At 32.6% G+C, this 23232-nt stretch overlaps 2 protein-coding genes across 2 annotated transcripts; both read left to right on the top strand.

Moving 5' to 3' along the window:
- Positions 1-1335: 1335 nt before the first annotated feature.
- LOC123008448 (cholesterol transporter ABCA5-like) lies at positions 1336-19163 on the top strand. The gene is made up of 15 exons (XM_044404242.1): positions 1336-2042; positions 6186-6359; positions 6417-6809; positions 10632-11045; positions 11093-11236; positions 11282-11509; positions 11556-11690; positions 11735-12025; positions 12575-12724; positions 12770-12905; positions 12949-13233; positions 13281-14209; positions 16868-17476; positions 17528-18590; positions 18635-19163. Exons 1-15 carry the CDS (start codon positions 1944-1946, stop codon positions 18733-18735), a joined length of 5151 nt encoding a protein of 1716 aa, XP_044260177.1. The 5' UTR covers positions 1336-1943; the 3' UTR covers positions 18736-19163.
- Positions 19164-19679: 516 nt separating this feature from the next.
- LOC123008778 lies at positions 19680-20685 on the top strand. The gene is made up of 3 exons (XM_044404786.1): positions 19680-20064; positions 20110-20367; positions 20416-20685. Exons 1-3 carry the CDS (start codon positions 19771-19773, stop codon positions 20539-20541), a joined length of 678 nt encoding a protein of 225 aa, XP_044260721.1. The 5' UTR covers positions 19680-19770; the 3' UTR covers positions 20542-20685.
- Positions 20686-23232: the final 2547 nt, after the last annotated feature.

Genomic DNA, 23232 nt, shown 5'->3' with positions numbered 1-23232 from the left:
GTAAAAAGTAAAAAGTGTAAAAAGTAAAAAGTGTAAAAAGTAAAAAGTGTAAAAAGTAAAAAGTGTAAAAAGTAAAAAGTGTAAAAAGTAAAAAGTGTAAAAAGTAAAAAATAAAAGGCATAAAAGATCTACTCATATATTGTTTGAAGGCATTTCTCTTTGTTTTTGTTGTACAGGGTGTTTAAATTAGTAGACAATTTAGAAACAATAATGGATAACTGTTTTTTAATGTAATTTTTGTGTCTTAAGTCCTAAAGATGTTTTGATACTGTTACGTTAATGTTACATTTTTACGCTCTTATGTTTTTTTTTTCACGTAACATATTTTTTTTATTATATGTATTTTTACGTTTTCTAATTTGTGTATTAAAGTTGTTACATTTCTATGTCTTAACAATCTCATTTTCATTTTCAAAAAAAAATTGAGTCCGGTTTTGGAATAATGGAACTTCTTACATGTTTCTAAATGATTTTAATCAATGTAAATTTGAGAACTTTTGTGATAAAATAAAAAAATATACATATTATTATTCCACTATTATAATGACAAAAATAAAATTTACAAAATGTGCAGAGCGCGAGTTTTTTAATAATCTGAGTTTAAACAATTAATTAAAATAAAAAATATTTTGGCATTGCTCTTTTACAACCTTTAAACATTTATTAATTTATTTCCAAAAAAACTAGTAGTTTACTCAAAAAAGATTCTTTAATTCTTGTAAGTCAAACATTTTTTTAACAAAAAAGTGAGGTTTACAAAAAAAAAATTGCACAGCAACGATTCGTTTAACAAGCTCGTCTAAAAAAAATTGTAGTAGATTGCCATTTAGCCATTAAAAAAAAATGTTACTATGTTTATCTCGTAAATATAAACAATTAATTAATATTCAAGTTTTTTCCATGGCACACCTATAAATTTATTTGCCAAAAAAAAATTTAATTTTGCCAGAATAAAATCATTTCCAGACTTCTGGACCATCCTGTATAATGGTCACTACGTCTTTTTTTTACAATCTCATATTAATTTCCAAAAAAATAAGTCCACTTCTAGAATAATGATTTTAGTCGATTTATGATAAAAATAAAAAAAATTGTTATTTTACTGGTATTCAGAAAGATAAAGTTTACAAAACGACCAGAAGGCGAGTTTTGTAATCATTTGAGTATACAATAGCTACTACATATGAGATGAATACTATTCTTTGTCTACAAATTTTAAATATTATTGAGTTGACATTCATTATAATTAATACAAAAATGACACATTAAATATTAGTACTATCTACTATCTACTATTTAAAATTCAAGGTCGAAGTTGGTTTTGCAAAACTTTTAAATATTATGTTTCTCGTTTATTGAAATTTGAGATTTGATTTTTATTCATAATTTTGTGCATAGTACTAAAATTGTAATTGTAAGGTTATGTTGGTTTGTTTATGTATTCATGGTCTGTTCACAACGAACTTGTCACGGCCAACTGCGACGTCGAATTTTAATATTAATTTATTTATTTGGCTAAAAGGGTGAAATTTGCGTCCACCCTGTGCACCCTTCACCCCATTCATTCCTCGCCGTCCATGCGCGTCGCCGCCACCCTCGCCTCCCTCTTCAGTGCCGTGATCTCGCCATCGCGGCCACAACCCCCGTTCTCGTGCCATTTTCACTCAATTATCTCGGAAAAACGCAAAAATCGTCACCGGACCCATCGACAATGTCCGCGAAAACCACCCCCAGAGTGGAAAATAATCCGGTGTGATACCATCTCGTTGTGTCGTTTTGTTCGGCGGCGATCGACCGCCCCCACGGGAAAATGGCGGCGGTGGCGGCGGTAGTGTACAATGTCTAACTTTTGACATAGGGCAGTGATAACATTAGAGCCAAAAATGTCAACGTTTGCGTGATTTTTCAGAAATGTGCTGTAAAAACTAGGAAGAGTTTGAGACATGGGGGAGACGCGAGGCTCGATCTACTTCGCACAGCTGAAGGCCATGCTGAAGAGGAATATTCTGCTCAAGAAAAGGGAAAAGAGGAAAACGACTGCGGTAGGTTTCACATTATTGGGGAAATTGGATTGGGGATGATGGGGTTTCAGGATTATTTTTTTTAGCGGAAATTGCATTTCTTTTTGGCCTTTTTGTGTCCTTGACCTTAACACTGTTAAACTGTCGTGAAATTTATTATAAGTGTCTTTCTATTGCATCCATTTCTCTTGTTATATCATGGCTAAATTTAGACACTTTTATCAGGAAAATAAACGAATGTATTGATTGAAATGTAATTTTAGAGAGAACGCTTTCTAAGATTAAATCAACAAAACCTATTTAATAATTGTTATGTAATTTCATAAAAATAAAGCACCATTTTACTGTTTTTACACGATTTTACACTTTTTTGACTTTTTAAAACGCATTTCAAGGCCATAATCTCATCATTCAGAATCAGAAATACAAAGTGATTATAAATGATTTTCATCTTGCCAGCTGTGAATTTTCCATGTAAAATAAAAAAATGCCGCTTTACGAAAATAGGGGTATCTACTTGTTTTAACTCAAAATTAAAAAATCGCCGTTTACTAAGCGTCCACTTTGAAAATAGACTTCAATTATAAACTTTTCTTCCAAAGTATACATTATTGGAAATTTGTTGAAACAATAAAAGTTTAATTAACAACAATTTATTATTAATTAATAAGTGACACTAATGACAGAAGTAGAGCTTTCAAAAAATTAGAGAGGCACAAATAAAATTACATTCAAAAAAATTCCAAAGCTGGCTATATGAAAATCATTTATAACCACTCTGTATAAAATTACATCATGTTAAATGTCAAAAGTTTAATAGGAAAATAAGTGAAAATAAGAAATAATAATAATTCAGTTCATTGCTGCCACCATAAAAATTTCTTAACATATAAGTTTGAAACAGAAGTCAGTTTTTTAAATGTAAATCTCAATTTTGTGGTTGAAATTAAGTTGGCAACACTGAATAATTATTTTTATCTTCTGTCACTGCAGTAGAAGTACATTAATTAAAATTTGTTTTTTTGCGATGCACTGTTGCCAATTTAATTTCAAAGTCGAAGGCTACTTTGATTAAAAATATTTCAAGATTTTTGCTTCTCTATTGTTCTGTTGCCAACTTAATCATGAAGAACTTTGTAAAGCAAAATCAGTCTTTTTTTAAGTATGGATTTTAATGAAGTTTTACATTTTTTATTTAATTATTGTTCAAAAGTGATGTAATCTTAAAGAAATAAACGAATATAAAAATTTGGACTTTTGGTATCAGCTTCAAGAATAATCAACACACAATGTTATTAAATAAAATATAAAAATGTATTTTTTTTTCTTTAACACGATGTAAAATTACACTGAAAGTTTTGCAACTAACAGAGTGTAAAATTGTTTTAAAATTCTCTGTTACAAAATTACATTGGTAATTACACTGTTACCGACTCAATTTCAAAAATGAAAGGCTACTTTGAAAATATCTCATAATTTTTACCTCAACATTACTCAATGCTGCCAACTTATAATTTACAAGAGATTTGTGAAATAAACACAGTTTTTTTTACATGTAAAAGTATTGATTTTAATGTACTTTTACATTTTTTATTTGATTATTATTAAAAAATATTGTAACTTTTAAGAAAAAAAAATAGGACTTATGATTAAATAAAACATGGTATAAATGTAGGTAATTTTTTTTAATACATTGTAAAATTACACTGTAAGTTTTAAAACTATCGAAAGTGTAAAACTGTGTAAATTTACTGTTTTAAAATTTTCAATTTCTGTAATATTCATTAGTGAAATTTACACTGGTAACTACACAGTTACCAACTTAGTTTCAAAATCACAGCCGACTTTGATTAAAAATATGAATTTCATGATTCATAACATTATTCAAAGGGGCGTTAACTTTGAAAAAAAGCATACAACTCATTCTAATTCCAAAAAAATTCCAGTAATTCCAAAAAAAATTTACCGAAATTCCAGTAATTTCGACACTCCATCAAAATTCCAACTTAATTTTCGCAATTCCAAAATAATTCTTGGAATTCCAAATTAATTCTGATAGTTCTAAGAAATTGAACGTAATTTTCAAAAGAAATTATCTACGAAAATTCCAATAAGAATTTCAGTAATCGCAGATAATTTCAGTAATTCCTACAATTTCAAATTAATTTCTGTAATTTCAACTTAATTTTGTAATTCCCAAATATTTCCGATATTTCTATAGAATTTTCAATAGAAATTATCTCCGGTAATTCCAAAAAAAGTAGTAACTCCATGAAACTTCCAGTAGTTAATAATAATTCCAATAATTCCAAACAATCAACATAATTTTAATAATTCCAAAAACGTTCAAATAATTCTAAGCAATTTCGAATAAATTTCTAAATTAATTCTAGAGTCAACGGCCTTTTGACATTATTGAATGTTGTCAATTTAATTTTAAAAACAAGGACAAAGAAAAAGTGTAGATTTTAATTGCGTTTTCAATTTTTTTGAATTATTATTAAAGAGTGTTGTACCTTCAAAACAACAAATACTTAAATAGAAAAAAATAAGTGCCTACTTTTGACATTTGGTTTTGAGAATAATTAATAATAATAAATAATCCACCAAATACAAAATATAAATTTTAAATAAAACTTAAAAATGTATTTTTTCTTAAAAAATTGCAATTTTGAACTACACTTAAAAATTATGTAAAGTCGCCATTATTGTGTCAACAATAAATTGTGACAGGCACAGCAGATTTTATATGTGAAGTATTAAAACCTGACTTTTTCAGAATTGTCATTTTTGACAGATATACTCGTTTTCACATTAATGTGCATCCAAGTAGTCACTGAAAGGGATTATTTTAAGGTGGCAACCATGTGACAATTAAATAATCCTAACCACAATTTTCCCTAAAAATTATTTTTTCAAATAAATGTGTACCCCATGTAGCAAAAATAATTAAAATTAACAACGTAATAAATTTGTTTTGAATGACATTGACACTTTTTGTGTAAATCAGCCTTTAAATTAAAGATTCTTTTAGACTTCCACAACCTACTCTTGATGCACATTAATATGAAAAAGAGTATGTTTCTTAAAAAACAATTGGATGTTTAAAGTCGGATTTACACAACTAAATTTTTACAAATTGCTACTATGAATTGGCCGCGACTTTTTGGATCAGTAAAATTTTTATTATTGTCGTATCAAGGGCGGATTCAGAGGAGGGGCCCAAGGGGCTAGTGCCCCCCCTAAACTTACCATCGAAAGCTTCAATTTTTTATATTTAAATTTTAATATAAATACCTTATAACCTAAAGTTTTTTCTAATTTTCTAATTCTTTTTATATCACACTTATTAATACAAATCATACATATACTGAGAGATCAAAATAATTTGTAATCGAGTCATTTTTGGATCCGAAAACGTACAGTTGCGGAATTAAAATTTCGGGCAGTATTGTCATTTTCATAATATAAACTCTAGAACAACCTTTATATTAATAACCTCATTTTTACTCTTGTCATATTTATGTCATTTTGACTTATTTACTTTCAAAAATAGTGATTTGTGGCATATTTTTTTTAATGGAAACCCCTAATTTTTTTAGCGAATTTGATAGATTTTTTTAATTGTCGGAATGGCAACACCAGATACAATTTTAAATCAAGTTAAAAATTTTGTTCGAGCATTTTTGCCAAAACAAAATATTTTCAGTTTTAATAAATGAGATTATTCTATAATTTAGCCGCTCACTGTATACTCTTATCATTCTAAAAAAATTTAGATTGCCCCCCCTCAAAATTAATTCCTGGATCCGCCCCTGTGTCGTATCAACAAGAAATTACTCCCTAGAATTTAGGGATATTCGTGAATAGGTTGCCGTAAATTTGGTTAGTTGTCAGTTTGAATGGATAATTTAATTGATAGTTGACAGCAGGTTGACAGATAACGTCAACTGTCAGCAACAAGGGGTAACCAACCCTAGAGATTCAAAATTACTTCTGAAAATTCTAGTAACAAACAACATGAAAAACTTAATTTTCCTAAAAGTTTAAATCCTAGATGCTAATTTCTTGTTGAAAAAATCTGTACATTTGTAGTTTTACCATGTTTTTTTTTTTAAATAACATGATATTTGGTCTTAAAATTTTTTTACTTTTCATTTTTAGGAGGTTTTATTGCCTCTGTACTCTCTCGGTGTCCTCATCGTGATGAAAGTGATGATTCCGAACCCGAATTTTCCGGCGATAGACACTCCACGAGGCGAAGTCCACCTCTTCTCCTATTTCCAAAAACTGAAAGATCACACCGTCGCCGTAGTCCCCAACACTAACGAAACTCAAGTGCGTTATTATCCCACTTTTTTTCTTCAAATTTTCCAAAATAAAAATTTTTTTCAGGACTTTTTAAAACGCGTCAACGACTTGTGGCACACCATCGACCACAACACTTCGGGTTTCCATCCAATCAAATGGTTGCTTTTTCCCACCGAGGAGGATCTACTCACTGGGTATTGGTCCCAACCGAACAATATACCAATCGCTGTGATTTTCGAAGATCCGAGACCGATTAGTGGACCTTTGAAGTACAAAATCAGGTCGAATCCGTCAGAGTTTGAGACTCCTTCGACGACGGTTTTGTATAGTTCGCCGGCGTCGTGTCGGGAATCGTCCGATTTTTGGTCCGGAGCCAATGTTTTACCGATTGAGACGGGGAAAAATTGTCCGGTTAATCAGTATTACTATTCCGGGTTTGTGGCCCTGCAGGCGCTCTTGGACTATACGAAGATTAAGGTAAGAAAAAAATAAACTTTTTTTTCTTTCAAATTTTTTATTTTATTTATTTTTACGGAGATATTGCAACGAAAATTGTAATTCTTTTCATTGAAATTGGCATAACAGCAGGCATGATTGTGTAAACCGCGCTTTAAATGATGTGAACAAGACTTTACATATTAGGGAACTAAATTTGTCACTAAAAAAGTGAGGTTAAGATAGTTCAAATTTAATTTTTAAAGAACACTCGTCTAGAGGTTTTCAGAGAGAGTTTTTCCAAAAAAATTTAACACCCTGTTTCATCCCTTTGTTGTTTTAACACCAAAAACATACACTATTTGCTTTGGAGAAAATAATTTGGCTTTATTCAAATTGGTAATTGGTTTATATTTGATTCCATTAACCTAAAACTGGAACAACAAAAAGAAATTGATTTTGTTTTTAAACATACCTTAGAGAAGAGAACTATTTTTAATTGTAATTTGAAAAAAATATTGAGAATAACGAATAAACAACGAAAACAGTGAAAAAACGAATACAAACGTCAGTCATGCAGGTAAGTAATCGAAAAAAAAAACAAAAAACTTTATGCCAATTTCAACTATACGCTATTTACGTATTTTGACACCAGTTTTTTGAGTGTTTTAGTACATTTCCATTCAGAAAATAAATTATTACGCATAATTTCGCCAAAAATCATAGAATAAAGTAAAAAATGGTGTTATTTACACATTTTTCGAGTGTTGAAACATATTTTTAAAAATGTATAATAAAAAATTCAGTTTTTCCGCAATTTTCACTAAAACATGCTGAAAAATCACAAAATATAATCGGAAATTGACGTTATTTTGGCCAGTTTTCTTCAATTTAGTTTGTTTTTTGAGCCAAAACATTGTAATAAATGTTTTTTTTTAATGAATGCTTAAATCGCTGTTTTCTGCCAAAATTAAAGGATTTGAGCTATTCCTAATCAATTTGGGTCAGATTTAAACAAGACATCATTGTACATCAATGTATTTTAATGAAATAGGTGCCCAAATTGTAGTTTTTTAGTTTTTAACAAAAATTATTCTACATACAGGGTGACTCAGGGGTGCGTGTAAGCTCTATAACTTTTTTTCTATTCAAGCTATTGATTCGTTTTTTTTTTTTAATAGTAGGTCTGATAATGAAGCACATTTCAAAAATATTTTTATTTAATAAAAGGGGTCCCAAAATTAGATACACAACTAAGTTCTGTTTTTTTTTTATAAAAACTTTTACCTTTTGTTACATTTTTGAATTCTCCCCACTAAATTGTCGATATAACGCACCAAGTTTTTTAGAATTATCTGCAATAGTTTTTAACTTATGTCAATAAATAATTGGGGAGCATTTTTAACGTGTTTTGTTATAAAACTCAGTTTTGTTAAAATGTTTGAGTCAATAATGTTAAACTTCTTATTGGATCCTCTTGGTATGGGAATGATGAACACAAACACAATTTAACCCAACAAACTTTTATTTTTAAAAAGTGTTTGTGTTCATCATTCCCATACCAAGAGGATCCAATAAAAAGTTTAACATTATTGCAAAAAACATTATGAAAATTTGAGTTTATATAGGGTTAAATTGTATTTGTGTTCAATAATGTTAAAATGCTTTGTATCTCCAAAACAAATAAAGGTACAAATTTAAAAATAGTTTACACGATATTTTTTATGCGCTTTCCTCTACTTATGCTTTATTCTTATGCTCTGTCTCTGTTTTATTATGCTTTGCGTTCTTATTTGCTCTCCCTTTCTCTCTTATTATACTTGTGCACTTGTTTTAAAGTTCGCGTTTGGCTATGACTTTTTTAAAAATGTCATAGCCCCCTATGACTTCCATTTGAAAAAATTCAAGACTGTTATTACGGCTAAGCAAATAACTAAAAAAAATTGTTAACTACATTGTTAAATTCTACGCAAAAAAGTGCTTGTATAATGTCTGATTAGGCTTTATTAGGTGTATAGAAACATTTTAGTGAAATTATGTATACAGGGTGTCCCATCGAGTTGATAAAGTCTATTGGTGACTTTTAAATGGTGAAATTAAAAAAAAAATGTATACATAGTTCATTGATAGATACTAATTAGTGCATCACTTAAGATTATTTTCAAATATACAGCGTGTCCCAAAAATAAGTTACAATACAATCTTGTGTTTTTTTAATGAAACACCGTATGTGTCTTGGCATTTTTGGATGTAGCCTTTTAAAACAATGTTTTTACGCAAAACTTTTATTAATTGATAATCGCTTAATTTTACAAATAAGACGTTTTTTTGACGAAAACATGCACTTTTTAAAAATTCATTACACAAAAACTAAGGCAGCTAGAACAAATATTTTCTAACTTCTGCAAAGAAGAAAGTACAGAATTTAAAACTGTAGCAATTTTTTAGTGTTTTGCATTTGTAAAGATTAATAAATTAAGAAGTTTGTTAACTTAAAAAATTTAAATGATACACATTATTTTTTATTTTTGCATCTAATAGACTGATAAATTTTCTATCTAAAAAAAATAACTTTTAATGTCTAGAATTGATAAATGAAAAGATATTTAACATTCAATATTAATTGTAGCAACAATGCCTCTCAATATCTGAGCATTGTTGATATTATGGCAATCATAGTAATTCCACCATGGATTACTTATTCGTTGATTTATCCAGAGATTGTAAAAGTCTTATAAATACTGAAATTTAAATTATTTTATTGTAAAAATAAAGAATAATGGATTCAGTTTAACACAAATGTGATTATTAAATGATATTTCTTCCATCTCTTGTGCAGCTGTGTACTTTTTGGCTACTGAAACAATAGTAATTATTTTTTTTTTTATGTTTAACATTAAATATTTTTTTAATTATTGATTATAAACACCTAAAAGTAAATAATTTTAGAAAGACAATTTAATAATCTTTTAAATGCAAAAACAATAAATAGGGTGTTCCATTAAATTTTTTTAAGTTATTGAACTTTTAACAAACGCCTTCATTTTTTCATCTTTGCAAATGCAACACACTAAAAAAATGTTACAACCTTATAGCTTGTACCTTCTTCTTTGCGGTANTTTTAGAAAGACAATTTAATAATCTTTTAAATGCAAAAACAATAAATAGGGTGTTCCATTTAAATTTTTTAAGTTATTGAACTTTTAACAAACGCTTTCATTTTTTTATCTTTGCAAATGCAACACACTAAAAAAATGTTACAACCTTATAGCTTGTACCTTCTTCTTTGCGGTAGTAAAAAAATATTTCTAGATGTCTTAGTTTTTGTGTAATAAATTTTAAAGAGTACAGCTTTTCGTCAAAAAAAACGTCTTGTTTTTAAAACTAAGAAAAATCGACCAATAAAAGTTTAGCTTAAAAATCTACATCCAAAAACACTAACAGGGTGTTTCATTAAAAAAAAAAAACAAGTTTGTATTGTAACATATTTTTGAGACACGCTGTATAGTTGTAAATAATTTTAGGCGATGAACTAGATTAGTATCTATCCACGTCCTAGGTATTTTTTTTAATTTGACCATTTAAATGTCACTAACAGACTTTTTCAACTCGCTGGGATGCTGTATTAGAAATTTTCAGAGTCACAGAAAAGTCTCAAAATGAGCCAAGTCATATTCAAAATTGTCTATTTTATTTATTTTTGAAGGTATCAGAACGAAAATGACGCCATTTTTGTATTTTGACACCAGTTTGAAGAGTCCGGAAAGAGATTTTGGCTATGTTATGGCCTTAAATGTAAAAAAATAGTTTCTTTTTTTCTTTTATTTACATTTCGTTTTAAGTATGGATAATTTTTTATGTAAGATCGACACCGATCGGGACTTCCACGTCCCGAAAATCAGCCTGGAGATGTTCCCAAAACGCGCCCACACCGGCGGCTGGATGGTGGCCTTTCGTCTCGTCATCCCCCTCTACATGGTGATGGCCTTATCCCAATTCATCACCTATTTGCTCATCCTCATCGTCGGCGAAAAGGAGAACAAAATCAAGGAAGGAATGAAAATCATGGGACTGAAAGACTCCGTTTTTTGGCTCTCCTGGTTCATCATTTACGGCATTTTCGTCCTTTTCTTATCCATCGTCTGTTGCGTCCTCCTCTTCACCCTCCAAGTGTTCCAAAACACAAATTTCCTCCTCATCTTCCTCCTAGTCCTCTTATACACACTTTCCATCATCATGTTCGGGTTCATGATAACGCCGTTTTTTGACAAGTCGAGGGTGAGTTTTGACAGATGGAAGCCACTTGATTAAATTATTGTTAACAGACTGCGGGAATCCTTGGAAATTTTGCTGTTAATATCATGAGTTTGTTCTACTTTATCCAAGTTTTCATCGACAGTTCCAGTTCAGTGGCATTTTGGGTCGTTTCTTTGATAAGTTCGTCTGGATTCGCGTTGGCTATGGACAAGGTAAAATCACGTGATTCTTTCACAGCCTACTAATCCCCTTTATAGGCGTTAGTCATGGAATTGAAGGGCGAGGGAGTCAATTTTGATAATTTGTGGTCCGGTCCTGGAATGCCATTCGGCGGGAGTTTAATCATGATGGCTTTGGATATCGTCCTTTATGGCCTCCTGGCCTACTATCTCGATTGTGTGATACCCAGCGAGCATGGTATCAGACGCTCGCCATTCTTCTGTTTCCGACCCTTCTTCTGGTTTAACAAGAAACCAGTCCAAAGAGTAAGTCCCAAATTTGGACTCGGTTCGATTCAAGTCCCAATTTTAGATACCATTGGCCAATGGCGGCTCAGCGGGGTCGTTAACCACCGGCGAGGATGGTAATTTGGACGTTGAGCCGGTTTCGCGTGAAATGAAAGGACGCGAAGCCATCCGAATTGTCGATATGTTTAAAACGTTTCATGTAAGTCCAAACTGGGTTTGTCTTTTGTTATCGTTTTTTTCCAGCATTGTCGGAAGCCGGAAATTAAAGCAATCAATGGAATCAATCTGACGATCTACGAAGGCCAAATTACGGCCATTCTGGGGCATAATGGCGCCGGCAAAACCACACTTTTTAACATTTTGACAGGTTTGACAGCACCGACTTCCGGAACGGCGTACATTTTCGGGTACGATGTCAGAGACCCCAATGATATGGACGAGATTAGGAGGATGACGGGAGTTTGCCCACAACATGACATTCTTTTCGATAATCTAACCCCAAAAGAGCATCTGGAGTTTTTCGCTGCGGTTAAAGTAAGCCTGGTTTTACAAGTGACAAAACCCGATGTACCAATTCTTGAATTATTGAAATTAATTAAAATCATTGACTTACACGACATTGTAATGTTGCATCAGGTCTCATTTGTTCGTTTCTCCTTATTAAACAAATATTCCACCTATTAATTAACAAAATAAACAATTTTGTTACCGATTACAGTTTCCTGTACTTGTGATATGTCAATTTGGTTGATTAAAATTTGTTAATATGTCATTATTTAATTTAATTTTGATTGTCTTTGAGTTTTTGGTGGTCTCACAAGTACCAACAATGATTCAAACTAGTAATCTTCATGAGAAGTAACAAAATGTAATTGACAAGTGACAAGACCTGACGTACTAATTTTCATATTTAAAATTTAAAAAAATTAAAATTATTGACTGTAACGACATTTTAGCATTAAATCAAGTTTAATTCCCGTGTTTTTCACTAATTAAGTTAATTATCCCCGTGATTAATCACCAAAATGGGCAAATTTTTTTGCTGGGTGCAGTTTCCTGTAATTGTGCACCTGTCAATTTCAGGGGATTCCAGCGAATTTGCGCGAATTTGAAGTGATGAAAACGTTGCGTGATATCGACTTGAGTGATAAGGCCAACGCGTCAGCCAAACATTTGAGTGGAGGCCAAAAACGCAAACTTTCGATTGGGATCGCAGTCATCGGGGACCCAAAAGTAAGTCCAAATTTTCTTCGATTTGTCCTCAATTTGGACTTGTAGATTATCATCTTGGACGAGCCTACCGCCGGTGTGGACCCGTACTCGCGACGCCACATGTGGTCAGTCCTTCAGAACCGTCGCCACGGCAAAGTGATCCTCCTGACTACACATTTTATGGACGAAGCGGACATTTTAGGTAAGTCCAAAGCGACAAGTCCAAAATGACATTTTGCCGTTAGCTGATAGGAAAGCCGTGGTGTCCAAAGGCAACATCCGGTGTTGTGGCAGTTCTCTCTTCCTCAAAAACAAGTTCGGGATTGGTTACCACTTGACGTTGGTTTTGGAGGGGATATGTCGCGAGCATGCCATCACCCGATTGGTCACATCGCATGTTCCCAAAGCCGAAAAGGCCCGAAGACATGGTCGGGAGTTGAGTTTCATTCTCCCACACAACGCTGTCGATAATTTCGCTTCGTTGTTCTCGGCCATTGAACAGGAGATTAACAACAAATCGAGTAAATTAGGTGAGGGATGATTGGGGGAGTTCCCGGTGGGATTAAAGGGATTTCAGGGATTTCCAGTTATGGTGTCTCGATGACGACTCTAGAAGAGGTGTTTTTGCACCTGGAACGGGATGAGGAAACCGAGGGAACCATGGATAATCTGAGCAAGAAAATGGTGCGAAATCGTGCTCTGAGTCGCAGTCTGAGTCTCCAGAGCAAGAGTACGAGTTACCAGTCGTTGCAAAACGAGGGGAATGTGACTCAGGATGGGAAAGGTGGGGGCGATACAATGGGGGGCTTGGAAATCATCAGTGAGACAAAATCGCCGATTACTGGAATCGGGCTCGAAAAAATCGAATGTCACCCCAATGTTTGCCAAACTCTCATTTCCCTCCTGCGTCTCCGCGTGTTGCGCATGATCCGAGACATCCAAAAGTTGTACTTCATGGTGCTCCTCCCTCTGGGGCTCGCCGCTCTAGTCCTCTACTTCAACAGCATGCAAACCATCGAAGTCAAACTCACACCGTTGGCCCTCAACGGCTCAACCTACGCCGATAAGACCACGTTTGCCATTCATAACGCCTCGGGGGGCTCACTTGACGACTTCTATGACCAGTTGTTGGAAGTTGGAGTGCAGAGGATTGACTCGTATGATGGCAACTTTTCGTTGCTTTTGGACGTGGCCCCCCATATGGCCGCGTTGAATGTGAATGTTTTCACGAATGATTTGAGTATTACGGTGATTTATAACGATACGGTGCAACATAGTTTGCCCATTATTTTGAATTTGATCAGTAATGGGTTGTATAGACTTATGAGTCCGGAACGGGTGATGAGGGGGCAATGGGAACCCATCGAAGTGTTGACTTTACCGTTTCAGCAAACTGCACAACCGGAGGAGTTTGATATCGGGATTTTTTCAGCGTCCACTTTCATGGGGATGATTTTTGTGCTAGTGCCAGTGAGTTTGGCCATCGATATGGTCTACGACCGAGAGGTGAGGCACAATTCATACTTTTACAAAAAACTCTCAAACAATAAAATTATATTGGTAGCCCTGTCAAAAATGGCAAATTAAGATTGATTGAGAGAAATTAACCCTCATTGAAACCACTACGTAATTTTTGAAAAAAAATTGACACCAGTTTTTGCGTTATGTTGGCAGCTTTGATTACTGTCAATTTTTGGATTTATCAAGAAAATCGTTAAAAATTGCGTTAGGAATACTGCTGCAACACAATTATTTATTTAAATTTATTAAAATTACGATTTTTTATAATTACATACGGGGGAATTTTAGGCATAATGTGTGGCAGCTTTGTTGCAATTTCATTTTGCGTGTTGGTGTTTTCGTTATTGTATCTGTGCAAAAATGACAAAATTCGGACTAATTTACATTTAGATAAGGTTTTTCAGATGTAAATAATTTCTTTTTGGTATTAGTACACTTGAAGCATAATTTTTGCACAAACTTTGCGTAATGTTGGTAGCTCTGCTAATTGTCAATGACAGTTTCTAATTTATTCAGAAAATCGTTAAAAATTACGAAATTATTACAAATTCAATTTGAGGACCCTGCTTCAAAGGTAATTAATACAATTATTCGTTTAAATTTATTTAAAATTGCGATTTTTATAATTACATACAGTTGGAGACAAAATACTTTGGTCGTCACTTTTCTGACACTTTAATGTAATTCAAGCTTTAACGTTAAAATGAATGACAATTTCAAATTAATGACAGCTATTATATTTTCCTATCAAAAATATGTACATACAACTTATCAACTAGGATTGACAGTAGCTAAAAATAAGGTTAACAGTCCTAAAGCATGCTTTACAAGTTAATGTCACGCAAGTGACATTGACGACCAAAGTATTTTGTCTCCAACTGTACTAGGGAGTTTTACGACTTTTACGCATTATGTGTGGCAGCTTTGTGATTTGGCACAGAAACTTTGCGTATTGTTGGTAGCTCTGCTTATTGTCAGTGACAGTTTCTATATTTATACAGAAAATCGTTAAAAATTGCGAAATTATTACAAATTAAAGTTGGGACACTGCCTTAAAAGTAATTAATATCTACAATTATTCAATTAAATTTATTAAAATCGCAATTTTTGTAATAACATACAATAGTTTTCCATAATGTGTGGCAGCTTTGTTGTTTGGCACCTGCGATTGCATTTCTTATTTCTCAATTTGTTAGTTGGTGTTTTTATTGCTACATTTGTTTAAAAATGACCAAATTAGGACTAATTTATAGTCGGAAAAAGATTTTTTATTAATATCAATACACTAGAAGCATGATTTTTCAACAGTTTTTACAGAAATTTTGCGTAATATTGGTAGCTCTGCTTATTGACATTGACAATTTCAAATTTATTTAAAAAATTGTTAAAATTTGCAAAATTATTACAAATTGAAGTTGGGGACACTGCTTCAAAGGCAATTAATAGAATAATTTATTTAAATTTATTAAATTTAATTTACGATTTTTTGCAATTACTTACGAGGGAATTTTACGCACAATGTGTGGCAGCTCTGTTGATTGCCACCTACGATTTCATCTTTCAGTTTGTGAATTGGTGTTATCATCGTTACATTTCTCAAAAATGACAAAACTGGGATCATTGTACATTCAGAAAAGGTTTCTCAGAGGTAAATAATTTTTTATTGGTATTAGTACACGAGAAGCATATTTTTTTTAACAATTTGTACAGAAATTTTGCGTAATGTTGGTAGCTCTGGTTTTTGTGAGTGACAGTTTCAATTATTCAATTAAATTTATTAAAATCGCAATTTTAATAACATACTAGGGAGTTTTACGACTTTTACACATAATGTGTGGCAGCTTTGTTGTTTGGCACCTGCGATTACATTTCTCAACTTGTTAGTTGGTGTTTTTATTCCCACATTTGTTTAAAAATGGCAAAATTAGGACTAATTTACATTTGGAAACGGATTTTCAGAGGTAATTAATTCTTTATTAATATCAATACACTAGAAACATGATTTTTACAGAAATTTTGCGTAATATTGGTAGCTCTGCTTATTGACATTGACAACTACAAATTTATTTAAAAAATTGTCAAAATTTGCAAAATTATTACAAATTGAAGTTGGGGACACTGCTTCAAAGGCAATTAATAGAATAATTTACTTAAATTTATAAATTTACGATTTTTTGTAATTACTTACGAGGGAATTTTACTCACAATGTGTGGCAACTCTGTTGATTGCCACCTACGATTTCATCTCTCAATTTGTGAATTGGTGTTATCATCGTTACATTTCTCAAAAATGACAAAATTGGAACCAATGTACATTCAGAAAAGGTTTTTTAGAGGTAAATAATTTTTTATTGGTATTAGTACACGAGAAGCATATTTTCACAACAAACTAAAGTTTAGAAAATGAAAATTATTTAAACAGACTTTTTTGTCAGATTGGTATTCGAGAAATTACCAAGGTCAATTGACTTCTGAAGAAAAACAAATGTTAATTGGAAAATAATTTAGGAGAACAGCAGGGTGTACAGTCGGTTTAACAAAAATTTATTTTTCTGTACCAACCTGTAAAACTAAAACTTCCCAAAATTCGTTTAACAAAATGGCGGATGCGCCGGACTAATAATTTGAATCTTTTTTTTTCAGATAAAAGCCAAAAACCAGCTGCGAGTCAACGGCTTGTCCTTCTGCATGTACTTCGTGACGTATTTCGTGGTCCTTGCCGGCCTCATGATCCTCATTTGTGCCGCCCTTATTCTCATCATCTTCCTATTCAACATCCCGGCTTTCAAAGGGTGGCCCGCTTTGGTCACTCTCGGAACTCTAACCCTTTTATACTGCCCTTCATCGGTCCTTTTTAGTACTTGTGTCAGCTATATTTTCGATAAAACCGATTCGGCTCAGTCAATTCTCCCAAACATTGCCACTTTCGTCGGCTGTATCCCTTTTTTCCTCGTCACAGCGTTGGATATGTTGAATATTGGCGGAAAAGCAGCGTTTGTGTTACATATTTTATTTTCTCTACTCAACGCCATGTATATACCATATGCGATCATCTACTACATACAGCGGGTTTACATAATGTGTAAATTAAACTCGACTTGTAATACTTTGACATTGACCGATTATATGACTAGTGAGATAATAGTAATGTTGGTGGGGATCCTTGTAAATATCCCATTTTGGTTCTTTGTTTTAATGGTAATTGACATCAAGAAGAGTGGGGGACGTGTCAGCGACGCATTTAAGTTTTTCGTGAGTGGTATTAAAATATGATAATCTTGATGATGTTCCTGATAATTGCAGAAACGTAACACCGATGAAAACATCGAAGACATCAACGAGTTGAGCGACATTGGCGAAAATGAAGATCAAGATGTGAAAACCGAGCGTGGGAAAGTGAAAAATTTGATGGATTGTCACGTGGTGAACCCCCCAGTGGTCATGGTACAAAACCTCCACAAGGAATACACAAAAAGCGAGATAAAATGCGAATGTTGTAAACACGACGATGAACCCGATTGTACTAAAATCGCAATTAGGAGTCTCTCTCTTGCTGTGGATGCCGGCGAGGTGTTTGGCCTTTTGGGGCACAATGGGGCTGGTAAAACCACCACTATGAAAATCATAACGGCGGAGGAGGCCCCCACACGGGGGCGTGTCCAAATCGGGGGCGAGAATATCACCTCGAATATGAACCACGCGTTTCAGTTGTTGGGGTATTGCCCCCAACACGACGCTTTGTGGAAGAATATCACCGTGAGGGAGCATCTAGAGTGCTATGCGGCGATTCGGGGGGTTCCCTCGAGTGATATATCACAAGTTGTTGATTTGTATCTCTCGGGGCTCCAGATACACGAACATGCTGATAAGCAAGCACAGCAGTGTTCGGGGGGCACCCGTCGCAAGTTGTCTTTCGCCATGGCGATGGTGGGGAACCCCAAAGTGGTGCTTTTGGATGAGCCGAGCACAGGGATGGACCCAAGGAGTAAGCGGTTTTTGTGGGACACCATTTTGGCGAGTTTTCAGGGTTCGAGAGGCGCCATCTTGACTACACACTCGATGGAGGAGGCCGATGCGTTGTGTTCGAGGGTGGGGATTATGGTCAAGGGGGAGTTGAGGTGTTTGGGGTCCACTCAGCATCTGAAGAATTTGTATGGGGCGGGGTATACGCTGGAAATGAAGTTGAGGGGTGGGGATAGAACGCCCACTTCGACGTCGTGTGACCGCCCCAATGAACTCCGGGAGTTTGTTAGTGGATTGTTTCATGATGCGACGCTGCAGGAGAGTTTCGCGGATAGACTCGTCTTCAGTGTTCCACAACAAAGTGTTCCTTCTTTAGCTAACTGTTTCATGGAATTGGAAAAAGGTATACTTTAAGACACGAGTCCATATGTTGCATTTTTTTTTTAGCTAAAACGGAGTTGGATATTGAGGAGTACAGCTTCAGTCAAACGACGCTGGAACAAGTGTTTTTGAAATTTGCGCAATACGATGAAGTCAACGGGGAATAAAACCGGATTGTATCATGTGATTTATAGATAAGTTGAAATATCTCATCAAATCAAAATTGATTATTTTTTAACTAAGTCAAATGTTGAGTAGTTTAAATGTGTTGATTTAAGTTGAAATTGTACAGTTTTAAACTTGTAACGTAATTAAACAGAATGTATAGTTTGTGTATGCATGACTGTTGTATGAAAATTGAATTTTATTCAGTTTTGTTGGCCTAAATTTTTATTTATTTATTTTTTTAAACTTGATGAAATAGTGCCTATCGTATGTTATGTAAATAGTCGCTTGCACAGACTTGTCGCTTGCAGTTTGTTTCATTAGTGAATTTTTTTTAAAAGTGTGGCAACGCCCACTTGGACGACAATTTTTACTTTCTCTGCAATAATTCAAATGTATCAATTAAATTGGAATAAAATTTTATTGCTAATCGGCTTTTTCCACCCTCCCCTACACAACATTCTAAGTGACAGGATCCGATGTACTAATTTTACTATTACACAATTACAAAAATTTAATTAAAATAGTTGGTTTACTCAACTTTCTAGTACTGATTCAGGCTTTATTTGCTTCTTTCTATTAATTAAGCAAGTGTTCCATGTTATTAATTAATAAAATAAGACCAAATTACAGTTTCCTGTAATTAAAAACTGTGTTAAAATTTGTATATTTATTACTGTTTATTTTTCAGTTTCTAAGTGTTTTTTATGGCCTCAAATGTAATAACAATTAGCTCAGTCAAGCAGTTTTTATTAGAAGTAACAAAATATTATTGGCAAGTGATAAGACCTGACGTACTAATTTTTGCGTTTTAAACATCAAAAAATAAAATTATCGGTTGAGGCAACATTTTAACCCGTGATTTTAACATTGGATCAAGTTTCGTTTCTTTATTTGCCAATTAAGCAAATTTCTTGCGTGATTAATTAACAAAATATTAAAATAGACTACAGTTTCCTGTAATCGTGAACTGTCAATTTTGACCTGTCAAGATTTGTTATTAGTTTTCAAATTTTGGTTATTTGGGGGTCCCCGCGATGGATTTAATCGACTCGGACGAGGAGCCACTATTAGAAGTAACCCGAATAACAGTTTTGACCGATAAAAAACAGATTCAAGCAAACGAGGTTAGGAAGAAACCAACAAGTTCCACATACAAAAAAGTCTGTTATGTCCCGTTATGCCCCAACTCGTCGCACGCCACCCCTGAAAAGATGTTCATAACGATCCCTGTGAACCCCACAAGACGGAAAAAATGGCTCCAAGTCGTCGGTAAACCCAGCACGAAAAACCCCAAATCCCCTATGTTCTGCTGCGAGGACCATTTTAACGTAATTCACCCCCAGATTCCGTTTTTTTGTAAATAATCCTTGTAGTTGAAGAAAGACATGCGCAACTACGGCGAGCACGCGAAAAAGGGCCGAATCCAGATGCTGTTGCACCAATCAGTGGTCCCCCATACCTTCCTCTGTAACGACTACGGACACTTAAAGCGCGCGGAGCGGATCCAAGTCTTGCGACAGTTGCACAAAGAACGCAACGCGAAACTCGAGGAAGAGACCGAGGAGGTGCAAATAAGCAAACTAACAGCACGCCAAACTATGTTGCAAGAAGCCAAAAAGAGGAAAACTGAGGTGGTTGGTGTGATTTTGGGGCTCAAGGCCTGATTTTGAGACTTTCAGGTCAACAAAACCGTTTTTATTGAAGTGCCAGGGTTCGAGTTTGATGACCCCCCTGATTATTCCGTGGTTAAGGAAGATGGCGTTGACACAATTGTTATCGACGACTCGGACTTGGAGGAGGACTAAAAAAGAGCTTGCTGGTATTTATTTATTAGCACAATTCAGATTTTTATATTACCGATAATGTTTGCAAATTAATTAAGAGATAATTATGACGCTGAAGATTAATCACTAGTGTGGACTTTGTAAAAATAAATCGTTTTATTTTAATCTATTTTTCTACGTTTAATGACCTTAAAATTTGACAAAATTATGTAGGAAATTGATAAGTGATCGCCTAAAATTATTTTCAACAATACAGCGTGATCCAAAAATAAGTTACAATACAAACATATGTTTTTGCATTGCAAACACCAAAAAGTTATTACACAAGAATTAAGATAGCTCAAAATTTTTTTTGCAACTGCAACTTTATGATTATAACAATTTTTTAGTTTGTTAAAAGTTAAATAACGTAAATCTTTCTAAAAACATTCTTGCCACAATTAATAACTAAAAAGATTATTAAGTACAATCATTTGTGATTATTTCGAAAATTGTAAGAGATAGGAGATGTTGATAAAAGTATTTATAAAAATTGATGTTCTTTTGATTGTCATTGAGAAAATAAAGTCATTATATTAAAAGAAAACAGTTTTAGTCGTTTTTTGATCATTATTTTCTCAAAATCATACTAGCCTTGAAATTAGACAGTTGACATTTTTGAACTACCTTAAAAGATACTTTATACCTTTGGTTATCAAATGCAAAAAAAAATTATTCATTTATCATAAAGGGTTCGATCTGTTGAATGGACCCTTGCAAATAAAAATTTTGACAAAAAAATTAACATATGTCAAAAACTATCTTTTTATGTAACAAATTAGATATTTAAAAGTTTATTTTTAACTATAGGCAATTTAACAATTTATTAGATGCAAAAATAAATAATAATAATAATAATAAATACTGTAGTAAAAAAACACACAACTGATTATTTTGCAATATTTTTTTGCTTTTTTTTCTTGTAAATCTGGTCGATTTTGAGTAATAAATCATTATTACACTAGGGAAAATTTTCCGAAACTGGGACGATTGAATTTGGAAAAGTTATAATTATTTGGGCCAAGAGAAAAATCTCAAAAATGTGACAACACAGTTTTTTACAGATTTTTAATAGAATGCAATTTTGCTTTTTTTTTCGAAAAAAAAAAACGGAGCTTTTTTGGTTTTTACCAAGTGTAACTCTGGCCGATTTTAATAAGAAGCCATAATCACACCAAAAAATTTTTTGATAGATCATTTCAATAAAACTGCGTTTTTCCAGAAGAAAACTTGAAATTTACACGAAAAACAACCTCGAATTTGACCATTTAATGTTTTTTTTTTGGTTCTAAAGGTTATAATTGATAAAATAAACATATCTCAATGTAGTTTTTTACTAATGTAAAATTCATTAAAAATTAATAAAAATGCGATTTTCTGTTTTTTTCTATTGTAAATCTGGCTGATTTTAAGAACAAACCATTATTACACTAGGGAAGATTTCCGAAAATAAGACAATTGAATATGAAAAAATTACAATTATTTGGGACAAGAAAAAAATCTCAAAATATGATCAGATTTTTTAATAAGATGCAATTTATTCCCTAAAAAACTTTCAAAATCTACAACAATAGTAGATTAAGCATAAAACTGATTATTTTGCAATTTTTTTTTCCGTGTTGAGTGTTATAGTTGATAAAAATGTTTGTTTTTTTTTGCTTTTTTCTCTTGTAAATCTGGCCGATTTTGAGTAACAAATCATTATTACACTAGGGAAAATTTTCCTAAACTGAAACAATTGAATTTGAAAAAGTTATAATTATTTGGGACAAGAAAAAAATCTCAAAAATGTGACAACAGAATTTTTTGACAGATTTCTAATAAAATGCAATTTTGCCTTTTTTGAAAAAAACGCATCTTTTTTTGGTTTTTCCCAAGTGTAATTCTGGCCGATTTTAATAACAAGCCATAATTACAACAAAAATTTTTTTTTATAGATTATTTCAATAAAACTGCGTTTTTCCAGAAGAAAACTTGAAGTTTATACGAAAACAACCTCGAATTTGACCATTTAATGTCTTTTTCATTGGTTCTAAAGGTTATAATTGATAAAATAAACATTTTTCAATGTAGTTTTTTGCTAATGTAAGAAATCATTCATTAAAAATAAATAAAAATGTGATTTTCTATTTTTTTTCTATTGTAAATCTGGCTAATTTTAAGTAACAAACCATTATTACACTAGGGAAGATTTCCGAAAATGAGACAATTGAATATGAAAAAGTTATAATTATTTGGGACAAGAAAAAAATCTCAAAAATGTGACAATAGAATTATTTTTTTACAGATTTTTAATAAAATGTAATTTTGCCTTTTTTGAAAAAAACGCAGCTTTTTTGGTTTTTACCAAGTGTAACTCGGGTCGATTTTAATAACAAACCATAATCACACCAAAAAAAATTTTTGATAGATTATTTCAATAAAACTGCGTTTTTCCAGATAAAAACTTGAAATTTATCCGAACACAACGTCGAATTTGACCATTTAATGTCTTTTTTTTTGGTTCTAAGATTTATAATTGATAAATAAACATTTTTCAATGTAGTCTTTTGCTAATGTAAGAAATTATTTATTAAAAATAAATAGAAATGCGATTTCTTGTTTTTTTTTATTGTAAATCTGGCCGATTTTAAGTAACAAACCATTATTACACCAGGGAACATTTCCGAAAAT

The sequence above is a fragment of the Tribolium madens genome, unplaced genomic scaffold, assembly GCF_015345945.1.
Source record: "Tribolium madens isolate multiple individuals breed KSU strain unplaced genomic scaffold, Tmad_KSU_1.1 Scaffold_71;HRSCAF=194;Tcas5.2_LG6, whole genome shotgun sequence".
In the NCBI taxonomy this organism is placed as follows: domain Eukaryota; kingdom Metazoa; phylum Arthropoda; class Insecta; order Coleoptera; family Tenebrionidae; genus Tribolium; species Tribolium madens.
This window is presented reverse-complemented; position numbering and strand designations above follow the sequence as displayed.

Coding starts and splice junctions, on each gene's coding strand:
- LOC123008448 (XM_044404242.1), top strand. CDS start 1,944: ATGGGGGAGACGCGAGGCTCGATCTACTTCGCACAGCTGAAGGCCATG. Junction 6,360..6,416: donor CCAACACTAACGAAACTCAA/GTGCGTTATTAT, acceptor AATTTTTTTCAG/GACTTTTTAAAACGCGTCAA. Junction 6,810..10,631: donor TGGACTATACGAAGATTAAG/GTAAGAAAAAAA, acceptor TTTTTATGTAAG/ATCGACACCGATCGGGACTT.
- LOC123008778 (XM_044404786.1), top strand. CDS start 19,771: ATGGATTTAATCGACTCGGACGAGGAGCCACTATTAGAAGTAACCCGA. Junction 20,065..20,109: donor GCTGCGAGGACCATTTTAAC/GTAATTCACCCC, acceptor TAATCCTTGTAG/TTGAAGAAAGACATGCGCAA. Junction 20,368..20,415: donor CCAAAAAGAGGAAAACTGAG/GTGGTTGGTGTG, acceptor TGAGACTTTCAG/GTCAACAAAACCGTTTTTAT.